Raw genomic sequence first — 19,668 nt, forward strand, 5'->3', positions numbered from 1 at the left:
CCTTAAATTATTGAAAACACCACACTTGCTCATTCACCAACAATGCAGAGATGTTCTTGGGCGCTTTTGCAAAACCCATATTCCGCCATCAGGAGGCTCTTCCATATTAGACCAATGCGTGTCATCCAGTCACTCTCTTTTCCAGTGCGCTAATTTTTGTGAAAAAGAACCAATCGGAGTGTAAAGAGGATTTCAAATGGTTTTGGAAAAAATGTTCCATGTTTACCCTACATTTTCTCTTTCATTTATATTTCTTTGTTCGGTTTTACTTCCTTCTTTTTTGCTATATTGTATTTTCACTATAAACACATGGTAAAAACAATCTTGTAAACACCTCATGAAATGCAACCAGGAGACTTTGGATGATTGATGACAGAATGATAGAATGTGGGGTTTTATTTTGCTTTTGTTAAATCAGGAATTTACCACAGAGAGGATAAGATGTATTCATTTGCAATGTGTAATGGTAACATTTATGCTTTCTGTAAATGTATGTTTTTTGTATTTTGTTATTATTTGTGTGAAACTTTGGACGTCATGGGACGCAAGACAAATTTCAGAGTGATCTGACAATAAAGTATAATCTTATCTTATCTTATGTTGTCACATGTTTCTAATATATTGTGTATCCAGCCTTTAAGAGACTTTAACATTTGAATAAAATTGATTGAATTGAATTGAAAGCTTTATTGTCATTGTGCTACAACTGAAAAAAGTGCAAATACAAAACACTCCCAGATAACATCACGCAAGAGACCTTTCTACTTATTCTACTTTTTATGGCCATACCGCTTGCAACCATAACCCACTTACCAGAAAGCTGAACTATCCATAAAGCGAGCTCCTTCTCCCCAGCACACATGATCTATAATTAAATTTTTCTATTTCCTCTTGATGTCATGCCTTGTGCCAAAAAAAAAAAAAAAAAAAAAAATGTGTTTCAGTTTTTGTTATATCTGCCAGGGACACAAATTCTACGATAGTTGAAGAATCACCCAGGTACAGTGTACTGTTATACTGTACTATACACGTATATTTATCTACAAAATAAATTATTATGATGTTAAATTTCTTTTTCTTTTGCGTTATCTACCAACCGCTAATCTTTACATTTACGCCGCTGTTAGAGTGCACGTGAAGGCAACACAGTGTTACGTCATGACGTTTCGCTGTTACCATGGACACGGATGTACAACGCTCCAAGTTTTTCACCGTTCGGCTTCTCCCAAACAAACCAATTCATTTCAGAGAGTGGGTGAGTAAAACAGACTCTGATAAACAGTGTTTAACTCGTCATTGTAGCGTTGACAACAACACTCCGGTTTTATTTACTTAGACAGCACTGTAATGACGTTCCCACGAGGGACATTAGTTGAAATATCATCCAGCTGCTGGCTACAAAGGCGGAGTTGTAAAAAAAAACATGTAGAGAATTGCTGCAGGATGCACAGGCAAACACCGAACACGGTTCAGTAACGTTAAGTTCTGTTCAGAAGCAGTCAAGACCGCTCTGTAGTCAAGTCTTCAGAAACTCCAAGCAGGTTAATGGTGCCATGAGGATATTGGGGGACATTGAAATGGTGGAACAAATAACCAGAGCAGAAATCTCAGAAACTACCCAGTTTCATGGTAACGTTAGTTTCTTGACGTTACACAGACACCGATGACATGCAGGCTTTAAAAAAAAAACGACCCCCCTCAATCGTAGGGCTTCATATTTTGATATTCATATGCCAATGAATCACGCATAAAGTAGGCTAGTCCCATACACTGGGAGAAAGGGAAGATGTTGAGAAGACTTGGGGATCTGGGAGGGTCGGAGGGAGGCAGAAGATAGGAACGTCAGTAGACATGACATGCCCGAGACCCTGAAAAGTATGATTTACTAATATAACAGTTAAGTAAACAGTGGTGCACGCTGTTGGCTGTTTAGGACAAATAAACAAAAAAGGTAAGCACAATAAATGATTCCGATGGCGAGCCTATATGAAGTTGTGCATGGTATGAGTTACATACAGGGCAAAAAATAAAAATCACTTTTGTGCCTGCTGTTTTAAATTTTGGCCCCCTTGTCTGATTGAGTTTGACTCCCCTGGCCCAGATGGTGCAGTGTAAAGGAAATGTTTGTGGCTGCAAGAGTTAGCGGTTCTATGGAACCTAATGTATACATTTATGTGTCACTTGGATGAGTCTGTGACTCTATGGTCTGTGATTGTCATCATCAGCAGTATGAATAAGCCTGTGAGGAGCTGTATCAGATACTCCTCTAGCCTAAGGGTACACTGGATTAAAGGAGAATTCTGGATGTTGCAAAGCATTTGTAGTGATATTTTGAGCATTATATAGAGGCCAAAGTTGCGGTTAAGAACTGCTCCCATTACTTCACTGTTTCACTACAGTGTAGTGCAGCTAGCAGGAGGAGAGCTACGTCCGGTCTGCACATATTTTGAAAGTGAAACAAACATTCAAGTGTCTTGCTAACTTGTTGTTCTGTGTGTGACTGTGAACTCCAGGTGCATAAACTACATTGACTACTTTTCAAAAAGATGGAGACTCTGCAGGAGTCAGACAGAGAGAAGCAACTCAGGCGTGGGATGACAGAAGAGGAGAAGGACCACCAAGAGCTGGAGAAGGCTCTTAGTAACCTCCGTGTCTCAGTGCCTCACCAGCCCCCACCAGTGTGAGCATCCACCCCACCCCCCCACCCCACACACACACACACACACACTGAAGGTGATTATGAAATTCACACTGACTTCACCTGCTGTGCTTCAACAGCCAGAACCTGGAGGTGGTCTATCCTGAGTCCTACAGGATCAACTCTCCTGAGGAGATCCGACTGTTGGAAATCGCGAAAAACTTCCAGCGTCAGTTTTCACACCTGTTTCCTGACCGCAAGCCCCTGCTGCTGTGTCCTGTCAACGAATGTGGTGTTAAGGTAATGCTCAAACTTCTCTCATTACACTCTCAGCGTGAGAAATGCCACTTCACCTCTCCAGTATGTATGTACTGTATCTCTGACTCACAAAAAAGACTGCGAAGCATAAAGTCCAGAACAACCAGGTTCCAGAACAGTACATATCCACAAGCTGTCCAGTTCCTCAACACCTCAGAAATATCATTTTAAACACATTGGTTTTATTCAATGGGGCAGAGTATTGTTTCAATGTGCCATATTTATTCATTTATCTATTTATTACTCGTTTTTATTGTGCACTTTACTGTGGTATGCAGTTGCACGGTTGCTACCAACCCCTTATAGTCTGGATTTTTATTAAAGGGATAGTTCACCCAAAATTCAAATTTCACTCATTATCTACTCACCCTCATGTCGATTAAGAGTTATGAGAATTTTCAGAGTCCTCCGTGCCTTCTTGGAGTTACGGGGGGGTCCGCGCAGCAGTATTGAAGCCCCGACATGAGAAATTGTTCCGCCGGTCTGACACAGGAAGAGCAGTGAACTGAGACACTGGGAGCTTCCGCTACAAAGAAGCTTAAAATATATAGTTGTTTAATTTTTTTACGGAACAATTTCTCATGTCGGGGCTTCAATACAAGAGGGACATTACAAATGAGCAGTATGGAGGTATTTGTTTTTTTTTTGTTTTTTTGGTGTGTCTTTTTGGACGAAGAAAAGTGAGCACCATTCACAACCATTACATGGACAAATACTGCTGTGCAGATCCCAGCCCCCCCCCCCCGTAACTCAGAGAAGGCACGAAGGACTCTGAAAATTCTCCCAGCCGTTAGTCGACATGAGGGTGAGTAGATAATGAAATTTTAATTTTGGGTGAACTATCCCTTTAATTCTTCTTTGTATATTTATTTTATTATGTTTTGTATTGGGTGAATGTTTTTATGAGTGTGTGATGCCCACTGAAACAAATTCCAATCAACAATATTGACATGGCAATAAAGTATTGAAACTTGAAACTTGTCTAATATAAGTGTATTTTTCTGATATTCAGAAGTTTGTGTGTACGACTCTCCGGCCCACGCTGACGGTCCACCCCGAGCTGTTCGACTGGGAGGGCAGTTCCTCCTTTGTGGCCGACTTCCTGTCTCTGGAGCTTTTGGAGCCGCCTGTCCACCCGGTGAGACATGCACTTTTTTATCTGTCAGAGAGAGACAGGTAGACACAATTTAACATCTTACAGGCCAAACCAAACAGTCTCAACATTATGCTCTCATGTCATGTTGAAGTTCTCATTAGTAAATACTCTTCACATTTAAAGTGGTTATTCGTGTGGCTGTTATAAGGAACCCTGACTATGATGACTTGTAGGCTGTATAAGATTGATATCAGTAATATTAATATGATACAGAATACATTCTTGATGTTTTAGTTTCTATAAAATTTTAAATTATAATTTCACCCGGAGATCGCCATTGTAATTGACAGTGACGTCAAATGGTTGCCTGCACCTTTCCCGTTTTTCTGACTTTACAGCAACAAACATGTCGTCTGTCAGACCTTTTCGCAATGTTTGCGAGGGTGACAACACACAAAACATGAGTCTACGACTCAATCCGAGCCTCAAAATGAAGAAAATCAAAGACATGAGGAGGCGAGAGTGGGGCAAACTCGATGGTGTCACTCAGTAACATGACACTTGAAAAAAACGAATTATTTAATCATTTTTAACTTTTATTACACACAAGGTAGGGAGTTCACGTCTCGCCTGCCTCCCTCCTCTCCACACGGCGGTGAGTCCTCCATTCAAACTGACAGACAGATTGAGCAGTGAAGCTGCTGAGAGGGATTCACGGTGCTTGAAATCTGATCAGCTCTGTTTACTCAATTCCTGGTTAAATGACAGAAGCACACCACTAATGTAAAAATGTGACAGGCGCTTTTGGTTGCTTAGTAATGGCAGACGCCACCATAGACGGGAGCTCAGAAGCGCTTTGAAAAACACATGCAAAATGCTCCAGCTGGCGTTTTGCATGCGTTTTCAGGCGCTCCATGTGAATGGGCCTTTAATCCGACTATAACTGGACAACTGAAGTGCATGTAAACGCCTTAGTCGGACTGAAGCTGGACAATGCATGTGCGCATGCTCCACAACAGTAGAGACGGCACAAAGTGGAGCAGAGAAGCCGCCCGAACCCGGCAAAGTAAAGAAAAAAACCCAACGTCAGCACAGATTCAATGCATTTTACACAGCACGACCAGCAAGAGTGTTTTATTTAAAAAAGAGAAAGAGAGAGAGAGAGAGAGAGAGAGAGAGAGAGAGAGAGAGAGAGATGAAAAAAGGAAGCCCGTATCCTCAGCGCGAATCCGGCCCAGACTGGCGCGTCTGTCGGGAACGGCAGTTGAGAATTTATTATTAAGCTTACTAAGTTGTTTATATTCAGTTTTTTACGAGGTGACAGAAAAGTCAACAGGACAGGGGGCGTATTAACCCGCTGAAATGACGGGTGACGCCGCATGAGGGGGCGGACCCCGTCAGTTATTACATTTTCTCAGTTGCATGTAAATTGAATCAAGGACAGAAGTCCAATTAGACGCCAAAATCGAATTTTGAGCATAGCTCGATTAAGCTCTGCATGTAAACGTACTGAGAGTAACAACTTTGTCTCCATGACAACCGAGAGGGCGTGTGGTGTGAGAGCTTCAATTTCCAAATCAGCAGTTAAAGCAGAAGTGAGTGGTCCGGTCGTTTTCGCTAATGCTGCGTTCCAGGCAGGCTTTTGAAATCGTAAATTACAGCTTCAAGTCACAACTTACGACTTTGTAGCGTTTCAGGCAACCCACTCGTGTTTTTCCAACCTGTTTTACCTGTGAAAGTCACTATAACGGCCACTCGTAACTTCCGACCGGTGAACTCGTACCAGATCGAACTGGTACCACTTCACGGTCGGAAAAATACGAGTTTCCTTGAACGCACCATAACAGTCCTCGTCGCTACGTCACCACATTCACGGCGTTCCTTGGCTGCACACACAGCCCTGCATGCCGTTCTCTCTCCTCATTGGATAAAAACTGTAGGATACGATAAATGTTTTCTCTTCGGCTCAGAGCAGAGCAGAGGGACTGAGAGACCCGTGTTTCAGTCCAAACACTCTATGTAAGTGATTGCTGTTGGAAGATATAACTATTTAAGACTTATATTAACACAAATATATCACTCACTTCTGCTTTAATCTTACATCAGCTATCGATGTATGATGTATTCAAATATAAATGATTTCAGAGATTAGCATTATAGTTGCATTATTTACAGCCTGCATTATGAGGAAATAGCAGTAAAACACAATGACAGGATGCGTACGGTACGGGTTTGATTTTTTAATGTAGATCCCGTGCATCACAGCACACAAGAACTTTGATGCGGTGTGCATTAACCAGTATGTATTATGGGCTGCCCTCGTCAGCCTCTAGACAGGGAGAGTGTTGGCCTACCAAATCGGAACAGGGTCACCAACAGGTAGCCTACATCAAAACATTAACCCGGATCATATAATCCTGTGATCGTCTTTCGCCTTTTGATTTGAAATTGTAACCAAACGCAGCACAAAGTGGCGTTGTGATGATACTACCGGAAAGTAAACATACGCTGGTGCCAACGGCTCTTCTCCCTAGTGCAACCTTCTTACGTCGCTGCTCCCATTGTGCAGGTAGAACAACGGCTGCCTCCGTAGTTAAAAATATATATGTGGATTTTTAAAACAATGACAATAGTTTATCTGTTTCTAAAAACACATTTATATAGAAGAGAGATGGTTTATTCAGGCCTATAGGTCATCATAGTCTGGGTTCCTTTTAAAAGCCGGGATGATTTTGGACAGTTTTACATTTAGTGCTTGTTATAAAACATAAAATCTGAATCAGAATCAGAATTACTTTATTGGTCCCAGAAGGGAAATGTTTCTTTGTTACAAGCAAAAAGAAAAACCAATACACAATACCCCCCCCTCAGGTCCGACCACCCGCCACAGTCTCCTTGCAAACCTGTGGGAAACACAAAAACATAGATTTCTTGGTTTGGTTTGCCCTAATGTGTCAATATATGAAACATAACATATCAGAGGGAACAATGACGTCCTGGACCTCTGTGACAGCAACATCAAACTAGAGTCCAAGCTGTTGGTTTCTAGCCCTGCAGCCATTAGGAACAGGACTTCCCTGAAGTTGCCTATTAGTTCTCATGTCTGTGTCCACATTAACTAATAGACACACACACATGCACCTTCTCTGCAGAGAATATGACAGACCATGAAAGTGTGTGTGTTTTGCTATCCCAGCCCAGGTTCCTGTTCTCCTCCACTTCAGTGCTGCACAGTCAGAGAGCCACATGTTTGGAATCTGCCACCCTGCTGTGCAGCCTGCTGCTCGGCTCCGGCTTTAACGCCTATTGTGTCAGCGGCTACGCAGACAAAGACCTGTGTCTGCTTGACCAAAGCCATCAGGATTGCCCTGTGCTGGCCACAAAGATCAAGGTAAGTGCTGCTCTGCAGGTTATCCAGTTTCCAGTTATGGAAAGTATCTCAGTACACATAAGTCTCTACTTGCGTGCAATTTGGAGGTGTTTGCATTGTTTGTATTTGCATTTTCTTCAGAACTGCTTCATTTGTTTACCAAATAATAGTTACTTTGGATATTACTGTTCGTAAGCTTCTCACACATGATGCATTGTGTGGGGAAAATCTCAAAAGTCATTTTTGAGTGGAACTGTGTTATATCTTGTTATTTTATGAATTGTTTGGTCATAGAAATGAAATAAACTTGTCGCTGTAGGAATATTTCCGTTTTTCAATATTCTACCGCTTAAACAGTTTGTGTGATTTATTAAAGCATCAATGACAATAATCTAATTTTGTTACTGAGCATATCTTAACAATACTTTTGTCCTGTCACTTAAAGGTCCAGTGTGTAATATTTGTCAAGGTTTATTGGCAAAATCTGAACCACTACCAATGCATATAAGTGTATTATCGCTGTAAAATAAAATTTGTTTGGTTTTCGTAGCCTTATAATTGTTCTGTTATATATATACATATAGCAAGGGTCTTGCTTAGAGAGTGTAGCCCTCTTGTATGGAATGGAAAACCCAGCCAACCAGAGAGCACGTTACAAGAGTTTCACCTTCATAAACAAACAATAGAATTATTTAATAGATAAATAATAGAATCGGAATGCTTAATGTCACTGTTTCCCCTAATTTTACACACTGGACCTTTAAGTATAGTATAGGAATAACTTATTATGGAGTGCTTTTGTATTATTATCTCAATTCACTTAAGTAAAGGACCTTGGTGAAAAAAGATGTTTGTTCCATCATGGCTGCAGATTTGAATGTGTCTGGTGTTTAGCTGTGTGCGCTGTATATTTGTATTTTGTATCAAATTTGTTTTATTTGCATGTGCAGACTGTGATCTCAGAGCAGGAGGCACTGGAAGAAAAATACCTAGTGCGACCTGAGTGGCAGTATGAGTTTAAGAGTCAGTTTTTGGAGCGGCAGGAGAAGCAGAAAGAGGAAGCAGAGGCTGCACTGCTTGAAAAACAAAAACAACAGAAGGTCATGTAACACCTACACAGTTAAAGCTTCTATTATTTTGATTCTAATCATGTTTTGTCCTGAAGGTCTGAGAAAAAATATTGAATTGACAAAGGAAATGATGAATTTTCAGTGATCAGAATAATTGCTGATGATTTTGTGTGAAACAAGTAATATACTGGTTAATTAATGGTTGCTGCAGTTTAAATAGTATGTAATCAAAGCCCTGTGAGTGGATTTGAGAGCACCAGCAGTTTCCTATGGTGTAGATATTAAAACCTCCCTTTTCCCTCTGTGTCATACACAGGAGACTGAGCGGCGATTGGCCGATCCCCTGCGAGGGCTGCGGGTGCACTGCTGGGTGCTGGTGTTGACAGGGAGTAATGGGGTCCAGGAGAACTTCTTCATCGACCCTCTGACCGGGGTTAGGTATGACACCGCCCACCACAACTTCCTGGGCATCGAGAGCGCTTGGAACCATCTCAACTACTATGTCAACATGCAGGACTGCAGGAATGGAAGCGCTGTGAGTCCACAACAAATGCAAATGTAACATAACTGGTTTTAGTCAAAATCAAGAGACAATGGATGCTTTCTTTCTCTGTAGGACATGGTGTATGACCTGGAAGATTTAAATATGTGGGAGCCAGTCTTGTTTGGTTCATCCAGCAAAATGCAGCTGATTCACCAGGCCTTGATAAAAGAGGAGCGAGAGCTGATGGGCCGAATGATCCAAGACAGTGAGGTGTGTATGTGTGTGTACATAGCTCACCTTATCATCTTGTGTAGCATCTACGATCCCAAAGTAAGACTCAGCTAGGACAGCAGTAGGAGGGGTAATGCTGAAGACTGTTTTCTTATTGTCACTACTTATTTTAATCTACACACATCAACAGTTTTATCACCTTTTGTTATGAGTTATTTCCATGGTAATCATATTTCCCCCAATAAACACAATCTAGGTGGCACAGAGATTATCAAGTCTACCCACTTCCTCATGTGCTCCAGCATGTGTGTTTCAGCTTACACTTAAAGGGATAGTTCAACATTTTGGCAAATTGGCCCATTGCAATAATCCCCATAGTCATCGCAGTAGGTTCATTACCTTTAATTGTCAGTGTAAGATATTTTTAGAACCGCCGAGCTGCAAGCTGCTCAGAGCTACGCTACGGAGGCTCATGGGATTTCTTGGTTTCCCTCATCAAACTCATCAAATACACAATACAACAACTCCAAAACGCTCTGGTGGACAAGTTGTGACCTGCACAACGGAGTTGTTTTCGAGGCAAATGCAGAGACTGCTTGCCGAAAAACTGCCACCGTCGGGAACGCGCATCAGCGGTTTTGCATGAATTTACCTAGAAAACAACTGTCTCGTAAATTGCATGTGAAAATGTTCCTACTTCTCTCGGTCCAGTCAGTAAAACCATCTAACTCTCTTAAGCCGTTTTCCCACTAAAATTAGCGGGTCGACGCGGGTTTTTTAAACGCGGGTCGACCCGCTAACAATCGGCATTTGGCCCCTTTCCAATTGACCAAAATGAGCCGAGTCTGCCCCCCCGCTGAGGGATCAGACAGAGCATAAACCAGTCGCCCCGCTCTCATCCGCGGTGCAAGAGACACACACAGTCGTGCCACAGCCGCCCGCCGCGGAGTGTCCGTCCGCCGAGGCAGACTCTCTGGCTGGCTGACCTGGAGCACCAGGACCGCGGAGGACAGAGAGTCTGCTGCGGCCGGATGACGGACGTCCGCGGCACAACACATCAGTTAAACAGACGGTCGCTTCTTTTCTTTTCGTTTTTTCTATCGTTTTTGGTCAGTGTTCTCTGATGTTTTGATCCCAGTCTCGGATGAGAGCAGAGCGGAGCAGAGCTTTGTTTTGGTACGTGATATGAGACGCGACCGGCGCGATGACGTAGCGTCACGTAACGTTCAGTGTCATCACGTAAATTAGCGGGTCTGGCGTTCCCACTGCAAGCCGTTCGGAGCCAAGCCGATTAAAGGTTTTAACCCGCGTCGCTTGCCGAGTCGTTTGACCCGCGTCGACGCGGGTCGACGCGGCTCATTGCGCCTTTCCCACTGCCACCAAAAGCCGATTGTTAGCGGGTTTAAACGGGTTTTTTGGCCAGTGGGAAAGGGGTATTAGTCTCCTTAACGTTTTTCCTGGTATTCAATTATGTTTTACACCTTTCCCCATCACCAAGATCAAACCCCAGGTCTCTCTTCCAAATGATACTCAGATTTTCACACATGTCTTTTGCATTTGTGAATTCGTGTTGTGTATAAATAAATCCAGTTTCTGATTTGTGAAGCACTCAGAAAAATAACCTTTATTCTTCTAGTCATACACTCCATCCAAGTGCATGTCACTATGTCATTTAATAACATCCGATTTTATAAGCCATTGCCGCCAATAGTCAACATTGTGTTGTTGTTTGTTGGAGGTGGAGAAGAAACGTCGGGTTCTTAAGATGCCGAAATCCTGGGTCAGTGACATCACAATCTCAGAGAAAGGTACTGAAACTCCACATAAAGGTTTTCTCCACGAATGCTGTTTGTTACTATTCAAACTAAATACACTGTTCTTAAGTTAGTTAGTTAGTTTTTGTCCTTTCATTTATAAATGAAACACTGACATCCAGACGCAAACATATAAAACACCATGATACAGCAGAAACTCAGAGTATGAATCAAGTCAAGTGCAGATGGCGTGGCGAGTGAAAGCAACATAGGTTGTTGTCAGTATCCTTCTGCAAGCTTCTGCCTCTACTCTCTCACTCAGACCTGGAGACCTGCTGGCCTGGAGGACAGAAGGTGACCCATTACAAAGGAGCAAAGCTGGAGAAGTTCGCTCCATACCTCAGGCCAGATGGCCTGGTCACACGACTCACAACATACAATGACCCAGAATGTATGAGTACAAAGACATATAAAATACATTTTTCTGCAAATAGCTATTAGTATTTTTACTCAGACCTGGAGAAAAAGGTTTTAGTCACAGCAGGGTCCAGTAGAGCAGAGCACATGTGCTATAGGACTGGAATGGGCTTGTGTATGATGAAACCTGTGTATGTGTGTGTGTGTTTCAGACACTGAGGTTGCCACGGTGAAAGAGTGGTTTCAACACAGGAACGACCATTTGGAGGAGAGGGAGGTCAACAATGTCGACAACTTCACCACAGAACACTTCAAATGCGGAAGCTGTTTCCACCTCTTATGTAAATCAGATTTTTGTGGATGTTCAGCTCCAAGCTCACATCACCACTGACATCACTGACTTTACATGTTAAAAAAAACGTATTGCTCGCATTGTAATTTTTTTTACTTGTGAGCAAATGTGGTGAAAAGCATTTACCGTTCCCAGTTCTATAGTTCACACTATTATTTTCTAGAGTCTAGAGAAGTGAGTGATCCGGTCGTTTTCGCTAATGCTGCGTTCCAGGCAGGCTTTTGAAATCGTAAATTACAGCTTCAAGTCACAACTTACGACTTTGTAGCGTTTCAGGCAACCCACTCGTGTTTTTCCGACCTGTTTTACCTGTGAAAGTCACTATAACGGCCACTCGTAACTTCCGACCGGTGAACTCGTACCAGATCAAACTGATACAACTTCACAGGACGGAAAAACACGAGTCTACGAGTTTCCTTGAACGCACCATAACAGTCCTCGTCCCTACGTCGCCACATTCACGGCGTCCCTTTGCTGCACACACAGCCCTGCATGCCGTTCTCTCTCCTCATTGGATAAAAACTGTAGGATACGATAAATGTTTTCTCCTCGGCTCAGAGCAGAGCAGAGGGACTGAGAGACCCGTGTTTCGGTCCAAACACTCTATGTAAGTGATTGCTGTCGGAAGATATAACTATTTAAGACTTATATTAACACAAATATATCACTTACTTCTGCTTTAAAGCAGTACTTAAGAACTTTCAATTTTGGTTGGGTTTGGTGGCGCCAGTGGCCCAAAGCGGTAGTGTTTTCCTTGAAGGAAGACTCCATTTCCTATGAGCATTAGCGCGTAGTGCTGTAAACATCCTGATCTCCTGGTGCATGGAAATGAACAGAAGACGTCCAAAATAAGTTTCTGTTACCAGCGGATCATTTCACAGTAAACACACATGCACAATCCGACAGAAAGGTGCTGCATTGCTGCTCCCTCCTCTTCGTGACTCGCAAAAGTGAAAGTGAAACTTAAGTGAGAGCCGGGTTCCTACCATGCTCCTCAAAGCTGCTTAGTGCCAGTGAAGACGATACAGACCCCCTCAGGCCATGACAGAGGTGTCATTCAACCTGTTGTAAGTTGATGTACCATCACAAAAGTTATGAAAATATTATATGAAGGTTGAAAAGTTCCTTAGTGTTGGTTTAAAGGTCATAGCTACAACTTTTCATCAAAACGATTAATTTTTCAAAAATAATACATCCACAGAACATCTAGAGGGGTGCAGAATAAAAGTATTAATTTTACAGATTTTTTTTATAGTATATAAATAAATGTTTTATACATTTTGACGGGTTCAAAATATATAAATATTTACATCTGGTTACGTTGGCAACGTCGGCATGAAATGAATTAATTAGTACATTGATGTCATGTGAGGCGGAGCTCAGGGGGGGCCAGATCCTGATAGCTCTGTGGAGAAATGGCAACGTGCTAATGCTAACTAACGGTCAGCTGGTACTTTAAACGTTTTCGGTGCAGGCGTGAAATGATTCAGATGTGTTTCCAGTCCGCTGTCAACACACCGGAGCTGCTGCTCGTTAAATACAGTTAGCATTAGCTTAGCTTTAGCTACTAGCCGCTCCCTATAGGCGTACCTGGCAACCAGTACAATTGAAGGTTGGAGCGAGAGCGGGCGAGTATGAGTGCGACACTTACTGGCCGGGAGGAACTAAACTTGTTGCTAACACCTTTAAGCAAGAATTTGCAGGAACATGGTGAACAAAAATCAACAGGCTTTAAAGGTCTATATTTGATATTTGATACTTTTCTGTGTTCATTTATTTGTAGATTTGACTCGTTGATCCGTAAAGAAATGTGTATTAGTAGTTTTAGGAGCCAAAAATCATCTCAGTGTAGTTTTACAGACTTCCCTTCGGAGCTTTAGCAACAACAGGTCAACCAGCCAATCAGATGAGAGGGGGCTCTGATTGGCTGACTGTTGTGAGTGTGGAATAAAATGATGGTGGTGGGTCCAAGTGGGCGGCGCTCTGTGGACTGAGGTTTTGATGCTCTCCCAGTATTAAAGTAGAACCAAGAGCTGCTTCATAATAAAGAACACATGGGCATCTACCTGTATACTATATGGACCTTTGATCTCAAACTTCCCTCAGTGTTAAGCCTCTTTGTTTTGCTCAGCTCACAGGTTCCAGTCCCTGAGTGCAGACTCTATGCATGACTTGGAGTTCAGCTTCGGTCGTGTGGACGGCCTGGTGCTCAGGGTGATGTCACCGGGTGAAATGACGGAGACGTTTAAGGACCGGGAAGACTTCCTTTACTGTAGACGCGTCATCTTTAATCCACAGGACCAGTTTCCAGAAAGACATCAGACCCGTGACGGCCAAGTTCTCAAGGTAGATATGTGAGGAGGAGTTAAGAAACTGATAAAACATTAATGTTTCCAGTTTTACTGTGTCTCTGTGGTGGTCAGAGCTGTTACTGAAGGCATCATGTCTTCAGGGTGTCTATACTTGCCTCCCTGCCAGAAAATGCCCAATGCAGGCGGGACATAGAGTAAAATTTGGTGTATAAGTCGCACTTTTTTCCCCTTTTTTTTTCATCTAAAAAGTTAGGTGCGACCTATAGACCAAGGTAAATGTCGACCCGTTGACGGCATGGCATGGCATGAACATGCGTTTTCAGTAATCAAATTGCAGTCAGATAGTGCTTGACCACTTGAAAGTACAGGTCTTACGCACGGACTTGTGGAATAACTTGTAAAACGTTTTTATTAACAAATAGCAACAGAAAAACCCTCAAAAATCGACTGTGACTTATATTCCAGTGCAACTTATTTTCCGAATTTTACGGTAGTAGGTTTTTTTGGACCAGTGGAAAAGGCCGGGGGGGTTGGGGTCAGCAGGGTGGGGTGCGTGGAGCTGAGTCAAAATTAACCAATGAGTGTGTCGTGGCGATGATAGAGTGGCTTCCATCTGATATGGACCAGGGACACATGGTGATTTGTTTTCTGTCAAACTTGAGGGATCAACTTTGTTTTGCATTCAAGGTAGTGGAGTGTTTCCATAGGAACACATCAAAACCAGCCAATGAAGATGTGGCCAAGCGAGTGTTCCTACCCAATGAAAGAAGGATCGAGGTGACCCATCACTTACATGATCACAGATTCATACCTTCAAAGATGACCTTCATCAAACCTGCACAGTCCGCAGAAAATAAGAAGGGCGAGAATTTCACACCTGACATGCTCTTCAGCTTCCAGGTACAGAAAACAAACACAAAGCATCTACAATAACATAATGTAAGCATAATGATAAAACCGTTTGTGTCTGTGTGTATATGTATGTGTCTGTATGTGTGTGTGTGTGTGTATGTGTGTGTGGTGGGATTAAGGTGTGTCCATCTGTGAGATCATACACAAAAGAGATGCTGTATAAAGTTCTGATTAACCTGATGAGGGATGAAGAGGAGGTGACTTTCCAGATCCAGATGTCTAAGGAAGAGGTGAAGATATTCAGAGATTTACCCAACATGGGCTCTTAACAAAGTCCTGTGGTGTGTTGGCAGTTTGTAAGTTAGTGTAAGTTACTTTGACCTCAGTAGAGAATGTGAGAACTTGTTCCACATTTTCTGTACAAGCAGGTGAGAGACATCGTGGCTTCCAGAGAGCAGGAGGAGAACAACATCCAGCTGGTCCTGTCCCCATGGAGCACAGCAGGAGCTGCCAAGGCTCGCAGCTACAGTGAGGAAATGGTTAGACACACACATACACAGACTAAATACTGCATATAACATGCTTGTATCAGTGGCATGATAACAATCCGATTCCCAATTTGATGGTCTTAAAGGGATAATTCACCCAAAATTGAAATTTCACTGGGCTGGGAGAAGTTTCAGAGTCCTCCGTGGCTTCTCTGAGTTACAGGGGGTCTCGGCGTAGCAGTGCATGTCCATATAACGGTTGCAAATGGATACCAACTGTCTTCGTAACAAAAAGACACACCAAAAAACATCCAAATACCTCCATGCTGCTCGTATGTAATGTCCGTCTTGTATTGAAGCCCCGAAATCCGAAATTGTCCCGAAAAAAATTAAATAAGTCTATATTTCAAGCTTGTTTTGTAGCAGAAGCTTCTCGAAGCTCCTCTTCCCGGTTCGTCAAATTTGGACAAACTGGGAAGAGGACGGACCCTGGTTCGTCCAAATTTGACGAACCGGGAAGAGGAGCTTCCGCTACAAACAAGCTTGAAATATAGGGTGTATTCACACCTGTTTAGTGCGCACCCTGGTGAGCACCAAATGTTAAAATGATACATTGTTTCATTTTTCAGTTAGTGCGGTTGCGTTCACACCAGCTTTTTGTCACTCGGGACCAAACTTGGAGAGCGTCATGTCTCCATGACTACCGGCTGAAATCTGGAAGCGCTGATTGATAAAACTTTCATGATGGAGACTCAAGTAGGGCCGGTTGTTAGTAGCTCTGGTCATTTATTTCTATATTGTTTGCATGTATAACTCTGTTTGGTACTTCCGGCTGGTTTCCGGTTGCGTTCACCGAGCTCGGTCCCGTTAGTTCCCGGTTAAACGTTAAACACGGGCGGACCTCTGCTGCTCGGTAACCAGCTGCTCCACAGACACAAGGGACGGACCCGCCGACCTGTCCAGTGTCTGAGCGGACTCAGCGGACACGCAGAGCTGCGTAGGACCGGAGCACCGGGCGGTCTCCCCGCTGCGTTAACCCATTGTCAACGACTACGGGAGCCCTTTTAGCTCAAACGTGTTGAGTTTGCCTGGCAGTTGGGTCGCACCAGAGTGCGGTTGCTTTCACACATCAACTAGTGCACCAGAGTTTGGCTGGAGCCGAACCGAGACAAGACCACCTCCTCAGGCCGCACTAGTTTTGGTGCATTAGAGTGCGATTTGCTTTCACACTGACCCAAACGGGACCAAATTTAGTGCGCACTAACACTGCAGGTGTGAATACACCCATAGACTTATTTAATTTTTTTCGGGACAATTTCCTTTCCATTCCATATTGGGTTTTTCAGGGTTGTTTTATACATTTATTTTTTTAATTTACAGTTTAGTTTTACAACAAATAACAGAGACACACATACACACACACACAACACAAAGACATACATATTCAATGTACTTAGTAAATCACTGTGCCAACATTTCCCCAGTGGGGCTGAATTTCTGTCTTCCATGTGACTTCATGCTGGTCTCTAATTGGTCACTTAAAGATTCTCCTCCGGGAGCTCTCTGCACCCGTGGCTAATCAGCGCGTTTGGGTTATTTTTCATCCAATCGGATTGATTCATGATACCTGTCAATCAAAGTCACTCCCCTGGCAGCGGAGACGCACCCACGTGCAAAGTACTGAGCAGAAAGACAACAACAACAAGACAGGAGACAATGGCGGCGGCAGCAAAAGAAAATTTGGTTGTTTCTTTACAAAATAATCCTTTCACGAGGCGTTCGCTGGAGTAAAAAAAAAAAAAGGATAAAGGAGCTAGGACCAGGGCAACCTGACTTAAAGATCCAGCAGCAGGCAAGTGACCGTGGACGGAGTTACACGACGCTTCTCCCGTCTGTGTCATGCCAAACACAGTTGGCTGGATGTGAAGTTAGCAATGCTCTTTCTTTATCGTATTTATCTGACGCCCCCCCTCCCCAATTTATGGCACCAGCCGCCACTGGACACCGCTGATAAAAAGACAAGTCACACTAACACCAGATGACGATTTTAAAGAAGACAGAAGTTTCCCAAAGAAACATGTCAAGGTACTGACTTTTCTCATGTTACATATGTCTTGTAGAACCTTGTTCCACTATGTTAATAAATAGTCTGGATGAAGACTGCCCTGTCAGTGTTCACCCTAACTAGACACTTATTTCTCTGCTGTTGCAGGAGCGTCTGGCTAAAGAGGAGCAGAGGTTCCTGCAGGAGAGGGAGAAGGACATCCTGGCTCTCCTCCTGATCCAGTTGGACAAATCAGATACTCTGAGCCCCGAGGATGCCAAGCAGCTCCACCAGAACTGTTTGACCATCTTTAAACAGAAACTGGTAGAGCATGCCAACCTCATTCAGGAACGCTGCAAAAAGGTAGAGCACAGACAGTCTGCTCATGATGTGATGTTTCTTCTCTGGAGAAAGGTCTGGTGAGCGAGACTAGGTGTGATGTAACCTGCTGTTTCACCTCTGTCCACAATGTTTCAATATTTTTCCAAGGAAAGATGCTTCATGCATGTTCGGTGTTTGTATGTTAATACAGTCTATGCTCAGCTGTTACCAACCTCTCTGGGATAAGACCAACACTTACCTCTATGTTTAGGAGACAGACGTGCTGGAGTGGAAACAGCAGTGGTACCAGAGAAACCAGCTCAAAATGACGGCGGCACAGGAGGCAGAGTACCAGGACTTCTGCTCTAAGAAAACACTGCAGATCCAAGTGGCCAAGAAACGACTCCACATGTACTCACTCACACACACACACACACACAGTTCAACAGTCTAAAGCAGGGGTATTCAATTAAAATTCAAGGAGGTTGCGTTACAGGTATAATATGTAGGAATTACCCCCATCTACTGTAGCGGTGCGGTTGCATATCGGAACATATTCTTGATGTTGCATTCATCTGAAATCGGGCAGATGTCAGACAGACAACAGACGCTGCATGTTAACAGGATAAACAAGTGGTCCGCCAGCACGAGGCAAAACATTACAGGCGTGACAATATGTTGTCAATAATTTAAGGCAGGTCCTTCATTTCCTGTCTTACATTATTGGACACACTGATTAATCCAATAATGTAAGACAGGAAATAAAGGACCTGCCTTAAATCCAGGAAGTAGTGGAGCTGTGCATAGAGCCCATTGGCATGTGACTGCCCTGCCAGCAGTTTAAATCTCGGCTTGTGTGGAGTCAGAGCCAAAAGTTCAGTTTTCAGCATCAACTTTCCTTATTTTGGAGCCATGCTGTCACCACTCCTTCTCTTTTCTCTTCCTCTCTCTGGCTCACTGGCCGCACAGGGTAAACAAACAATTTGATTGGCACAATTGAGTGACGGTATTGTCGTATTAACAATTAGCATCTATAACTGCAACCTTCAGAAAAATCTAATTCCGTATCCAGGAAAAACCTATGTAATTTTAAGAAAGAATACTGTATCGGAATATATCGTTATATAAATCGGGATATAAATTTATCTATATCGGCATATAAAATTTTGTCTATATTGCACAGCTCTATGAGAATGATCTATTATCGCTAATTTATCAGATATTGGTCACGGGTCTGGATAGAACCATCACGGCCATTTGGTGATGCCTTGTTTAAAGTAATTTGAGGATGCAAAAGTGTTGCTTGGCTACTTGTTGATGTAAAAAGAGCGAAAAGCAACAGTAAAAGGAAATGATGATTCCAAATGGATACAATCTGATTACATATATGTATCTGTGTATGTTTGTTCCAGGCATAAGAAGGCAGCTCCTCAGAAATACCGTGATCTTGATCAGAAGCTGAGACGAGACCCTCGACTGGCCAACTGCCTGTGGAGCCAGTGACTTTTTTATACACACGTATTTTCTTTAAGGCCGCAGTCAGACTGCCAGCCAAAATCTGATTTTTAGCCAATCCAGATTGGAACTGAATTTAAGTCTACAATCACAAATCACATGAAATCCGATTTTTGCAAACTGGATCAAAACCACCTTTGGGTAGTTAGGTAGTTTCAAATCGCATTTGGACAGATACGTCTCAGTCTGAACAGCTCTTTGACTGTCCGTGACGTCACTCTACGCCGTGCCAGACCCCCTCTGACCACCTGCCTATTGAGGAGTTGTGGAGCAATATCAACGGAATGCAGCAGTCAATGGAAAACGTTGAAAACATCAGTCCTTGGACAGAGGACAAAACGAAATGCCTCGTTAATCTGTGGGGAGACGGCTCATGGATAGCTCTGTTTTTGTTGTTCTTGTCGCT

General features: G+C 43.0%; 1 protein-coding gene across 1 annotated transcript; it reads left to right on the forward strand.

Moving 5' to 3' along the window:
• Positions 1-2,546: 2,546 nt before the first annotated feature.
• On the forward strand, positions 2,547-19,250 carry ccdc135 (coiled-coil domain containing 135; the record flags this gene model as incomplete). The annotated part of the gene is made up of 17 exons (XM_083975704.1): positions 2,547-2,680; positions 2,779-2,938; positions 3,969-4,094; positions 7,249-7,443; positions 8,373-8,522; positions 8,809-9,050; positions 9,171-9,246; positions 10,946-11,015; positions 11,284-11,412; positions 11,591-11,719; positions 13,862-14,076; positions 14,730-14,942; positions 15,074-15,184; positions 15,323-15,433; positions 17,595-17,789; positions 18,019-18,158; positions 19,160-19,250. The coding sequence occupies 17 exons, from the start codon at positions 2,547-2,549 to the stop codon at positions 19,248-19,250; spliced, it is 2,487 nt and encodes an 828-aa protein (XP_083831830.1).
• Positions 19,251-19,668: the final 418 nt, after the last annotated feature.

This window comes from Trachurus trachurus (genome assembly GCF_905171665.1).
Source record: "Trachurus trachurus genome assembly, chromosome: 7".
NCBI lineage: Eukaryota > Metazoa > Chordata > Actinopteri > Carangiformes > Carangidae > Trachurus > Trachurus trachurus.